Consider the following 13,645-nt stretch of genomic DNA (forward strand, 5'->3'; position numbering starts at 1 on the left):
AAAAATATATAATTCAGCCATGGTTTTAAATGAAAATTAAGAATTTTTTTACGTTTGACTTAGGCTTTAAGAATATTAATATGAAATTAGTTTCCAAAACGAAATTCTTATCTTTAAGCGTTTTTACTTCTCACCACTACTTTCTTATGCTATTCTTTCACATGGCAAGGGCTTAGCTTTGTAAGACTTTTCATTTGATGGTAACATCCATGAATAAAATAAATAACTCGGCGCACAAACATATATAGTATATGTCTTTTTCTTCTTTATTTGGGCTTTAGCCGCGTTTACAACAGCAGACCAGCCTCTTTTCCTTTCTACTGTTTGGCGCCAATCGGAGGTTCCAAGTGTAGCCAGGTTCATCTCCACCTGATCTTTCTCAACGTGGTGGAATTCTTTCTCTGCTTCCCCAAGCGGATACTGCGTGAAATACTCTCAGAGCTGAAGTGTTTTCGTCCAATCGGATGACATGACCTAGCCAGCGTAGCCGCTGTCTGTTAATTCGATGAACTATGTCGATGTCGTCATATATCTCATAAAGCTCATCGTTCCATCGAGTGCGATATTCACCCTTCTCTCGAACACTCCTAAGGCCGACTGATCAGATGTTGTCATCGTCCATGCCTCTGCACCATATAGTATCACAGGAATAATAAGTGACTTTTAGAGATTGGTTTTTCTTCGTCGAAAAGAATTTTCTTCTCAATTGCCTACTCAGTCCAAAATAACACCTGTTGGCAAGAGTTATCCTGCGTTGGATTTCCAGGCTGACATTGTTGTTGGGGTTAATGCAGGTTCCAAGATAGACGGAATTTTCAACGACTTCGAAGTTATGACTGTCAACAGTGACGGGAAAGACAAGTCGCCAGTGTGATGATTGTTTGTTTGATGACTGAAGATATTTCGTTTTGCCCTCATTCACGACCAGACCCATTTCTTATTCAGTCTGGAGAAAGCAGAACTCACAGCGTGGATGTTGAGTTCAATGATATCAATAAGAAGTGCTGCGCTTACTTCTGTAAAAAAAAGAAAAACATTTAAGTTTTCATAAATATTTATTTTGGCGCCTTCAAAGTAATTCCAACCAGTTTTAATACACTTATGCCAAGGATATTTCCAGTCCTCAAAAGGTTTTTCATAAGCACCTTTCGCGATGGTCATCAGCCCGTTTAGCGAATTTTGTTTTATCTCTTCGATCGACGGATAGATAGTATCTGAATTGTTCGCATGCTTCCAGATCCTCGAAGTCGTTTCTTCGTTCTTGGCGTCAATCCAATCACAGCTTAACGCCGCCGGTATCACATCGGGGGGCGAAGGGGGCCGTCGCCACGGGCCCAATGTCTTGGGGGCGGCAAAACGATCTTCGCTGTTTTTTAATATTTAGAAAAATACTTCAACAAATATTTTTACAAAGGTTACATATTATAAAAGAAGAGTTGGTCGATCTCAAGTAAGATTTGATCAATTTAAGTTTGCTAAAAGAACTTTCTCAAGATGCAACTGATACAGATGTAGTAAGTAGTATTCTTAAAGCTGTCGCTAACGTCTTGTAGGCTTCCAGTCCCATTGAAGAAATGTATAATAAATAAAAAATGATTTTTTTATGGCTTTTAATAAGGTGTCTTGTAAATTTACAATCAATTTCCCCAAAAACCGTATTGTGAGAATTTTGGAACTTCAGAATTTGCGTGGCTTCTAGTTCCTAAAATTTATATAATATATCGAAGATATTTTGTAAAAATTCACTTTTGTTCGAACCACCTCATGAAACTTGTAGGTAGGTAGATAAAGGGGGGCGGCAGAACAGCCTTGGCTCCGGGCGCCCGAAGTTGTAGCTACGCCACTGACAAGAAAATACACTTGAGCTTCTCGCCGAAATCAATGTAAATTAAGAAATTCGCGCTACTATTGATCGTAACCAGCAAATTGGAGATTTTCGTTAGGAAGTGATCAATTTTACTGTAGAAAGTCTCATCGATATTTACGACAAGTGCAGGAAAGCTTAAAAGGAAGTAGACAATCACGCTCTAAAGTCACCGTGAACGGCATGTATATGCTAGCTGCTTGTGCTGTTAGGCCAATGGGAAAGATCGACGGTGATATAAACGGATAAATATAATTGTAATAATAGAAGGATTAACCCGATTATGGATAGACACAGGAAATGCCAAAGAGCAACATGGGTGTGATGATCAAAGTTGTATCACAACGTGCCAAGCCAATGAGCAAATAGTTTATGCTGTTACACATTTGAGGACTTGACAGTATAGTCATGGAGATGATATTGCCAATAATACCGAATATGCCGACAATATTCAATACAATGCCACAAACCCAAAACTCTAGACGGGTATTGTCATCCAGATGAAAGACATCCTTGATTGCTGTAGAAATTGTGGTAGGTGAAACTCTCTGTCAACTGGGGAAAGAGTATGCCGTCGTCCACAGCGCTGTTGCCGAGTGAGAATCTTGTGGAATCTGCGGGCGCAGTATATTCAACGAAGACGTTGCTATCCGACACACTTTGTATGCCATACGTCGAACTATCCACAACAACATCAGCGGGCGGTAGCAAAGCGTGCTCTGGGCGTAGTTGATCCTGTATGCGTTGAGATGAATTTAAAGCATGAAAAAAGTGCGGTTCGAATTCGTGCGTCGTATTGAGTTCAGTCATCGATCTGCGATAAGAAGCGAAGAAGAAAATTTCGTAATTTTCCTTACAAAACTTTTATATTTTGCATACAAGTAAAGCTTGAAAATATCACAAAACACTGGCTTTAACCTAAAGTACAGCATTCAATCAATAACGTCCTTAAAATTGTTGCAGCCTATTTATATAATTCTTCACTTATTTTTATATATTTACCAAAAAAAATTGCAACGTTCTTTATATGCTTATAAAGCTGTATCTTTGGAGCTTTTAAAATTATTTATAGCAATTTTACATTTGTAAAAGTTTTTATTTTATTTTTTGGTTTTTTATTTAACTTTTTACTAATTTTAGTCAAGTTTTTTTATAACATACCCTTTATTTTTTTTTAATTATTATTTAACAACAATAAAATATTCAATTTTTTATTTCTATAAGTAATCTCCTGCCTAATCCTCTTTTTACTTCATGTTAAGCTTTTTCCGAAAAGTATGAGCCATTCAAAAGCACTCAAAGGTATTTACAACCCTTCACCAAAATATATTTTAATAAACATTCTTGAGTAAATATAATATTTTGTATCAATCCGCTGAATATTGAATATTGGTAGTCGCAAAAGCTTTGCTATTTCATGTTTGACTCTGGCATTTCAAAATTTTCTTCATTTCTAGTAGCAAGCACACCTCACTGAATCCTACAATTGCGAGTTGGTAGTTCTGATACAGCTCTCTTTGCGCCAAAAAATTCCGGTTTGAACGCTCCATTAGTTGTATATACATACACATGTAAGTATGTATTTCCTCAGTTTAGTTTCAGCTTTCGTTGCCTTTTATAGTTTTAGTTGCTCCAAGGATATGACTCTAGTCAACGTCTGTTCGGGAGCTTATCTCTAACCTGTCTCTGAGTCTGCAGCGTTTTCAATTGCTTGGCAACAGCGTCAGTTTGGTTTACCGTCTCCCTTTTATGACTTGATAGCTTTTCTCCATTTCGTAAAGCTTGTCGCCACGGTCATTCAGTCAAGTGATATGTATGTTGACAAGGAAACTTGCAGTTGCAACTACTTAAATATCACACGTGCGCTGGAGAATTGGATTGCCAAGTGAAGACTTGTGTAAGCACGAGCTGCAACAAAAAATATAATGAAATTCAAAGTTAAACTATGTATGTGCAATTTTTATACTCTCGCAACAAAGTTGCTAAGGAGAGTATAATAGTTTTGTTCACATTACGGTTGTTTGTAAGTCCTAAAACTAAAAGAGAGAGTAGAGTTGAAATCCGGATATCTGTCTGTCCGTCCGTCCGTCCGTCCGTGCAAACTGTAACTTGAGTAAAAATTGAGATATCATGATGAAACTTGGTACACGTATTCCTTGGCTCCATAAGAAGGTTAAGTTCGAAGATGGGCAAAATCGGCCTACTGCCACGCCCACAAAATGGCGGAAACCGAAAACCTATAAAGTGTCATAACTAAGCTATAAATAAAGATATTAAAGTGAAATTTGGCTCAAAGGATCACATTAAGGAGGGGCATATTTGGACACAATTGTTTTGGAAAAGTAGGCGTGGCCCCGCCCCCTACTAAGCTTTTTGTACATATCTCGAAAACGCCTATAGCTATGTCAACCAAACTCTATAGAGTCGTTTCCTTCAGATATTTCCATATACAGTTCAAAAATGGAAGAAATCGGATAATAACCACGCCCACCTCACATATAAAGGTTATGTTGAAAATCAATAAAAGTGCGTTAACCGACTAACAAAAAACGTCAGAAACACTAAATTTTACGGAAGAAATGGCAGAAGGAAGCTGCACCCAGGTTTTTTTTTTTAAATAGAAAATGGGCGCGGGGTCGCCCACTTATGGACCAAAAACCATGTCTCAGGAACTACTCGACGGATTTCAATGAAATTGAGTATATAATATTTTCTTAACACCCTGATGAAATATGGGTGAAATCGGTTCACAACCACGCCTTCTTCCAATATAACGCTATTTTGAATTCCATCTGATGCATTCTCTGTATAATACATATATACATTAGGAACCAATGATGATAGCGGAATAAAACTTTACACAAATACGGTATTTGAAAAATATGTAAATGACGGATAATGAAATCTCGATTATCACTTTATCATGTGAGAGTATAAAATGTTCGGTGACACCCGAACTTAGCCCTTCCTTACTTGTTAAATTTAATATAGAAAAATTGAAGTAACAAAATTCTTAGTAATATAGTTTTTAGTATGACGCACACATATAAAGACAAGCGCAAGTTCGAGAATCTGTATTAGATACATGAGGTCCAGTTGAATCATTGACGCGATTTTTATTCATTTTTGACACTAGAGCACAGAACTATTAGGAACAAAATATATGGTCCCGTTGGAACTCGATTTTCTGGATTATTCCTATTATTTTTCGTGCAAATGCTTGTTGCTGAAAGCCTCTGGTTTACCGTGTCTGCCCCTTGCTTGCACATTTGTGTAGACATCATAACTGTTGAAAAATTTATGAATCAAATGCCGGTTTTGAACTTGCCTACAGATATATGATAACATCGTTAATAAGTAAGTGCAGTAAAATTTTTATGTGGGGAGACGCCTTTGAGTAAAGGAACTCTAATATTCAGAATGAATATTAAATAACCACTCTAACTCGAGTATGCGCCAGTTGTGTGAACCAGTCACACAAAAGGTTTATGCTTAGATGTTTGTATAGCCATAATTTAAAGTGCCGTAAACTCAGAATGCCTCGCGTGGGCGCAGCATCGTTTTTGACATTTTTTTTTTTGCATGTAATGTGCTCGAATACGAGCATAACCCAATTGTTTGGTAAATTCACAGTAATTGGTTCTAAATTAAAAGAATAAACAAAATAAGCAACCGTAAAGAGTATTCGCGCTTTACTTTTACTTATAAATAACGACGGTTTGCGTCGGACTTTTTATTGCAATCAATTAATAAAAAGTTGCCCAGCCTTATTGGCGCCACAAAGACCAAATGACACAATTTCCGGCAGCTAATGGTCACCAATGAGTCAACAGACGTGACTTCACGCAAATTGTTATATGTGTATATGTGAGTGCCTCTGTGTGTATAAATGTACTCAGCAGGAAACGATTTCTTCCGGAATGTTCCTTTTGAAGGAGAAAATATATGGCGGATTTCATTTCTAATAATAATTGCCAAAAAGTTAAAATAATCTGAAAGTTTAAAGTGTAAACATAAATAATTATAATATATATATGTATATATATATTTATGAAAATAAGGAAATTAAGGGATAAATAAAATATCGTAGCTATTGCTGTGGAGCAAAGTGTTGGAGAAGATCCGATTGACTCCATCTACCATGCATGCACTCTATGGAAGATTTTGTGGAAGGATCTTAGTTTGAAAAAAAAAGTTGTCGCATTTGCAGTATAGTTACAATACAACCTGTACCATCCGCAGCAAGTTCTTATATGAACAACTTTTTAATTTGATGCCATGCAACTGATCAATTAACCCATACACTGACCGCCATATTTGGCTAGAATATCATTATACAGTTTTATTTTATATGGGAGATGGGTTAATTTTTGGTTCTTTATACAATTTCTATGTTAAAATAACTATATCCGGTATTGTAACCTCACTGACCTTTGCTAAGCTATACTTGTTGCCCATTCGCTTGACAATTAGACATCTCGCTGATAGCATTGGAATATCATTTGGCTCCGCCCAGATGAATTGTCTTAGGGACATGCAGGATATCCAAAATCGTTTCCAAGAAAACGGAAGGAAAATACGCATGCCTTTTACTCACATGGCTATGCAGGAAGTGCAGAGAAGTGCGCATAAGATAGACACTAGAACACCTCTTCTGCTTTTCTTCGGCTTTGTAACTGCCATTACAAAGGAACTCAACGTCTGTGTATGGCATGACAGCCACTTACTGTAGTCTAACTTAACCTACATTGTTGAGAAAAGGTTTTGACTGTCATCCACCTGTACGTACGGCTTGGAACCCATCACATAAAAGATATACCACGATGAAAAATTACCCAAGGCCTTAGTTGAGGAAGCCCGTTTATAATGACGAGCTGGTACCAACGCCTCTCAAGTGCAATGGATGGGATGTGTGAGGAGAATTTGTTTTGAAGAGTTGTTTCTGCAATAGTTTTTTACGTAAACTTTTAAAGTATAGTCTCCAATCTTTCAGGATTTGAACTCTTTGAAATTGTTTACAAATTTAATTTCATTGAGCTCTATAGATCGTTTTTTCCCATTGTAGGATGTAATCTGCATTCCAAATATTAGTATTTGGATTGTAGAACTCGAAGCTATATATTTTCCTCTGCATAATGTGGCTATTGTAATTGAAATCAAGTGGCAGGTCAAGCATAAGAAGAATATACAAAATCTCAAACTTGTGGAATTTCGGCTTTATTTCTTTAAGAATGAACTCTTAGTCATGCGATGTGATAAATATGATCGTATGATATCACTATGCTGCTTCCGTAAGTTAGATAAATAAGCTGATTTCTCGTGAGGTCACGAATAATCTCACTTGGACTGCTAGAGGTGTTTCCGCTGTGATACTCAGAACTTTTAGATAATGTAGAGATAATGATTTTGGTGTGAGAAACGAAGAACCATCAAAAAAGTTTGATGACGTCGAACTGCAAACAATATTGGATAAAGCTGATGACAATCATGTTAAATATTGCACAACAAAACTATTTTCGATCGTTTGAAAGATTTGGAAAAAATCCAAAGGTGTGAAAACGCATTCCAAAGTAAACAGTAGTCTTTGAATCCTCCTGGTGGCGCCATCTATATGGCGACTGGTGCGGTAGAATCTGTTATCTTTATCGATTGTCCAGTGTTTCATGACATATCATTGATTGGAAGTGAAGTTATTGCGTTTTAAATGTCAGTATGGGATTGTATTATCGGTGCGAAAACGAGCTTCAAACAAAGAGCCAACATTAAATTTTGTTTTAAAATTGGTAAAACTCTTACCGAAACGTTTCAATTGATGAAACGAGTTTATCGCGATGATTGCCTATCCCGTAGCAGAGTGCACGAGAGGTTTCAACGTTTTCAAAGTGGTCGTGAGGACATAAATGACGATCAACATTTGGGCCAATCAAAATCCGTGATCACCGGAAATTCCATCGAAAATGTGAGTCATCAAAAATCACCGAAAACATCATTGAAATTCATGGAAATGGATCTGAATATCTCCAAAATATCGATTTATCGCATTTTGACCGAACATTTGGACTTAAGAAAGGTATATGTATGGTTTGTTCCGCACAAATTAGCTGATGACCAAAAATTGCTCAGAATCCAGCATTCGAAGGACATCAATAAAGAGGTACATATATTTGGCAAAAAATCATATTTTAACTATTAATGAATAATATCATGATCACAGCTGCACTTGTGTTTGCAAATGTGCATAAGCACTTTCGAAATGACAGCATAAACATAAACTAATAATACCAATTTGCACATACATTTTCAAATACCTAAGCAGAAAGCCAAAAAACTGAAGTGTAGATTTAAATACATCCAAATTTACTTGAACACAAGCTTCCTTAATCTATTTACGAGCAAACAACCGCTCAACATCTTTACAACAATATCAAAATCACAACACATTAATCATAACACCAAACAAAACTAATGAGTACCGTTGACTTAGGAGCAGATTAATTGCCATAGTTGGTCACCAACATGGTCTTTTCTCATTTAACACGAAATTTATATAAACACTCATTACAACAAACACTAACGAGGCCCGCTTACGGCGGTGCACCACATATCTCAATTTCGTTTTATTTTTACGATTTTCTCTTATATACGAGTATGTACCAAATGTCACAGCGCTATAAAACCACAGGCAATGCGAGCAATAAAACACGAATCACCGAAATATAATTAATTTATTTGTAGCCTTTCGCACATTACGACTTGCACACCGGTTCGTTGACGCTTTTCCGTTTCGTTTTGACTTTTTGCGCCTTTTTTCGATTTTCGAATATAACGTTGCGTCCGAATTCGCTTTTCGCATAGTTCGCAAACGAACTGACACTGTCAGAGGTTGGAAGCCAACTGCTGACATTTATAAATTCGAAGATCCTTAACCGCCGGCATTTAGCTACGAACGTGTGTGGTTTTTCGAACATCGTTGGAACAAAGCGCAAACGCAATGGGGGTTTCATGGGAAGATACAAATTAAGCGAAAGTGTGAGCGTGTTTTCAACCAAGCACCTCGCATTCGAATATAGGATTTTTGTTTATGAATGAAAAAATATGCAACGGACACGTTTGTTATAGAGAACATAAAACAGAAATAAAAACCAAGAAAATAAAATGTGGAATTCGTTTATATGTATTTCATAATAAAACATTTGAAACATACAAAAACTATTTTTCAAAAAACACATGGAAAACTTTAATGATGAGTTCTAAATCATCAAAAACTTAACGTCACCTTTTTATCGTATTTCAAAATTGTTTTTATTACGAGATTCTTACGCGATTTATTCGTGTTGCTCTTGAGTGGCATTTCATGGTTAGTAACATTTTCATTGAGTTAAACTCGAAATGTTTTGACTCTTCTTGCTTGTTTTCTCTCGCTCTCTCACTGAATTACTTGAATAGCGCTCACTTGTTTTGAAATTTTATTCATGCTTTCAAACATTCATCCGCATTGCCTTAATTATGAATACTCCGAATGTTTATGCTCATACTTAGAGTACTTATTATCGATAAACATTACTATGTTATAAATAATCATTATCGTACTTTCTAGTGTAAACATTAGTTAATTAAGTCCCAAGTTTGGTTGGAAATAATTTTTACTACCAAATATACATTCGTGTACCTCACAAATAATTAACTTAACAAAAACTCTTTTTTGAAAAGAAGATACAAGTAATTTGTTCTGCTCGACAAAATACGGGAACCTCAAAGAATATGAAGAATTGAGTCAATATTATTGATAGGACCACCTCTTCGCATAGTTAAAAACCCATTGCAATATCACCATTGGGAAAAACATATCCTAAGCTTTGTAAAAAAAAGTCTAGTCCAGCATTAGGAAGATAATCTTGTTGATATTTAGTCGGAATAATCTGATCAAATGATTCTCAAACATTTAGAAAGGTTTGAGAATGAACTCAAATAGGTTTAAAATACACACTCAATAAACTAATAAATCCACGATTACCAATCTTAGTGGAAATATTTACATATGATAAACGTTTTCTGCAATACCTGACATAGTGGAAAAAGAAGTCAAATGATAATAACCGTGCTGTATCAGCCATAGTGAAGCAATTAAGCAGACATCTGTCGCTAAAAATAAGAAAATATAGTATATATGTAGTGAGTTCCGAATTTTCTCTAGCCATTATATTTTTAATTCAATGTGTGTCGACAGTATAATTCTCATTACATAATGACTCTTAAATAATGTGTGTTAAATCTTAACAGAATTAAAGGAGACTGATTCGATAATCTGTTTCTTTTTCTATATCAAACATGGTCAATATCGATCCATCACTAATATGAATTTTTTGTAAGTTCGGCTGATTTGGATTTTAATACCATTTCGAGTATAAAACTTTATACTAAATAAGTAAGAAAAGGCTAAGTTCAGTTGTAACCGAACTTTATAACCCGTTTTTCAATAAGAGCCTAAGTCTTTTTGAATAAAACAAAAACGGTTTGGATATTAATGAAATTCTTTATTCTTGTGAAAGTACATTCGATGTCATTATGTATGGAACTCGATGGCCACCACGGCGACGCTTGCAGAACTCCATACGCTAAACCCAATTATCGACGGTTTTCAAGCACAAATCGGCCCTGCTGCAATTTTACGTTTAGTTTGTAATTTCATAAGGAACAGAATTACTCTAATGTTTGCTGGCTGCGTCCAGTATTCAGTTGACATAATCGCTCAGTTTTAGTGCGGTAGTTTCAGCAAACGTCTTTCGATTTTGGACCACTTTTACTCTAATGCATAATGCACATACGTATAGAAGAATACCGGAACGGGTGCAACAAATGGACAATCGGAAAGATCTTGGTTTACGGGCTAACAAAGTCCAACTCATGCAAGTATTGAAGGCGATCGATCGTCTGGCCAATGACTTGTTCGTTTCCAAATGGATTGCCATACAGACAGAGAGGATACGTTTGTTAAAAACAAATTTCGCATTTCATTGTCTGATGTACTGTATGAGCAGAGGGAGTCATTGCTACATATTTCGTCAAAAAATGTATACTCCTATAGCGTAACAGTCACACAGGAACGCTATGAAGCAATCAATTTATTGATGGAATTTTTTATCAAAGTGAAAAAATTGGGATTCGAATGAAATTTGTTCAAGCCAGCCACGGAGGTCATTCGCCCTTCAAAACATAATGCCAAACTCTTATCTTTATAGTTAAGCTAAATTCTTTTCCATAACAAATAAATTGTTAGTATTAATAATAGTATATTCTAAAAAACCCCTGCACAAAATTCTACACTCTCACGCTCAGAAAAAAAATTGCTGAAGATATTGGGTCTGGATAGTAAAAAAGCCAAAACATTAGAAAGCACATCAAAAATCGTTGATTTCACAGTACCTTCGTTGTTGGCTTGGTAGCCCTTCGAATAAGGAAAAAAGTATACGCAAGTTCACAAAAGGCGTACTGAACTAAATTTGAACTGGCACTTAAAGCGTATTGGCAATCAAAAAATGACAACACCGAAACTGGAGAGGATATTTTTCATTAATATTTTGTGGGATTCAGTGAAGAGGAAGAGAGGAAATTCTGAGAAAACCACGGGTCAGTGGTCAACAGTGCAAATTAAGCATATTAATTTTATTATGGCAAAGCCAAACTTTCCACCTTTTTCCAAAAGGGCGGTGTACAAGTTTCGTATGTACATTCTTTACTCGTTTTGATTTTATTGTATGAAATATTAACCGTTTCATTTTGCAAGATCGATTTTCAGATCTTTTTCGTTGAATAGCTGGCGGTGAAGCCTTTATAATTAATTTATTGGGACGGATGAACTGATGAATGTAAAACGAAAGGGAGAAAAGGTTATTTTTTAGTAAAAAACCTTTTTGTTTAGCTAAGCGTTTTTAAGACAACACAGAAACAGCGGGTGTTTGCTTGCATAGCACTAGAAATTAATCTAAGATTTGTGACTACACAGTAGTTATGGCAAGTTAAAGCAATGTTAATTCTAGTATTTAATCGAAGGAATAAGCAAAATAAATTTTTTTGGCAAAATGGCGATTTCTAAAAATAAATCGATTTTTGACACATATTTCGCCTTTAAATCTATATACGTAAATAAAAATGAATCGTGAAAATGTATGTACGCTCATAACTCAATAACGCCTGGACCAATTCTTTTTCTTAAATGTTCGTTGAAGTTCAAAGATGGTTTTTACGGCGAGAAAAATTCGAATAATTTCCGAAAAACCGTTGTTAGTAACACTAAGAGAGCGGTTGAACCAATCTTGAAATTGAAAGGTTGTTTGTTGTGGATCGGGAAAGGTTTAGAAACAAAATACCTTATACTTTTAATGAGAAGAAGTCGGATAATTGGACAATTTCAAAAAGTAACATTTTCCGAACACATTTTTTTCAATTTTTCTTTGTTTTGTTTTTCAATATTTTGATTTGTAAATTATTTGAATCGTTCAATTGCGGTCGCTTACTTTTTTATTCCGGCTATCCAAAGGAAAAATTATTGAAAATTATTCAGTGAAAACTTTATGTATATTTGAGACGATGTGATCAATTACAGATTGAAATTTGTTACGAAGCCACGAAGAGGTGGCGCTAATATTGGTCGGCGTTCTTTTTGCCATCAACGTATGGCAGCCCAAAGAAAGGCAAGAAGTACTCCCAAAATGCGATGACATATGTGCGGAATTATGGATCGCGGTCAATCAGCTAGCGATCGTAACGATATCACAGCACGACTTTTTAAACAATAGCCGCGATGTTTGATGGTCTTTATCTTGAAGCAACCCATGGTATATGTATATGGTGCTGTTAGATGCTGAATGTATTCTGTTGAGTAGCAAAAAAGAGGTTTGCCGCACGCACACATTCTTCTTTGGATGCGGATGGTGCTTACCCCAGATCAAATTGATGAAATCATTTAAGCGGAAATTCCAGACTCAGAGATAGAACCAGAATTATACGAAGTGGTGAAAACCAATATGGTTCATGGACCTTGCGAACCTTACAATCCCACTTTGGTTTGTATGTCTGACAATAAATGCACGAAACCCTACTTAAGTGCTTTTCTTTCGGAAACGGAAATGGGAAATGATGGATATTCACTGTATCGGCGTCGCTCACCAGACGACAATGGTAGAACATTTAGCATTTAGAGGCGTGAATATCGACGTTAACAACTCATCGAAGTTGACAACAGATGGATCGTACCATATTCGCCACTTTTTACATTCGAAACTCATGTCAGTGTTGAATATTGCAGATTGGTGAAATCGATCAAATAAATTTGCAAGTACATCACCAAAGAAAGCAACATAGCGGTTTTGGCCTTGAATGATATGAAATCAGCAGTATCAAATGGGTCGATAAGTGAACTGCAATAAAGCGCTTTGTAGGATATTTACTTTTGCAATTCATGAAAGTTTTCCGACTGTTGTGCGTCTCGCGGTTCAACTGCATTTAAATCAATGCGTATTGTGAATGGTAGTGTGTGCAACTTTTTGAGAAGCATGCCAGCAGTTGCATTTGCTGGAACATGATAATCACTGGAAACAGACGAAGGGCAATGCGATAGTACTTCGCATGCCACTGAAGTTCGCATACTTTTCGCGAAGATCATTTCGACATATCAGCCTTCAAATTCGCGTTAATTATGGGATACGAAAAAATGACATTGCCCACGACATTTTACATTGTATTCGCTAAGAATTGGAAATGGGCAAATTTCGGTTGATACTT

At 36.0% G+C, this 13,645-nt stretch overlaps 1 protein-coding gene across 1 annotated transcript; it reads right to left on the reverse strand.

The window, feature by feature from the left end:
• Positions 1-774: 774 nt before the first annotated feature.
• LOC120777144 lies at positions 775-2,674 on the reverse strand. Its single transcript, XM_040108290.1, has 3 exons — positions 2,374-2,674; positions 1,086-1,361; positions 775-1,016 (listed from the first exon to the last, which is right to left on the reverse strand). The coding sequence occupies exons 1-3, from the start codon at positions 2,672-2,674 to the stop codon at positions 919-921; spliced, it is 675 nt and encodes a 224-aa protein (XP_039964224.1). The 3' UTR covers positions 775-918.
• Positions 2,675-13,645: the final 10,971 nt, after the last annotated feature.

The sequence above is a fragment of the Bactrocera tryoni genome, chromosome 5, assembly GCF_016617805.1.
Source record: "Bactrocera tryoni isolate S06 chromosome 5, CSIRO_BtryS06_freeze2, whole genome shotgun sequence".
Classification (NCBI taxonomy): Eukaryota; Metazoa; Arthropoda; class Insecta; order Diptera; family Tephritidae; genus Bactrocera; species Bactrocera tryoni.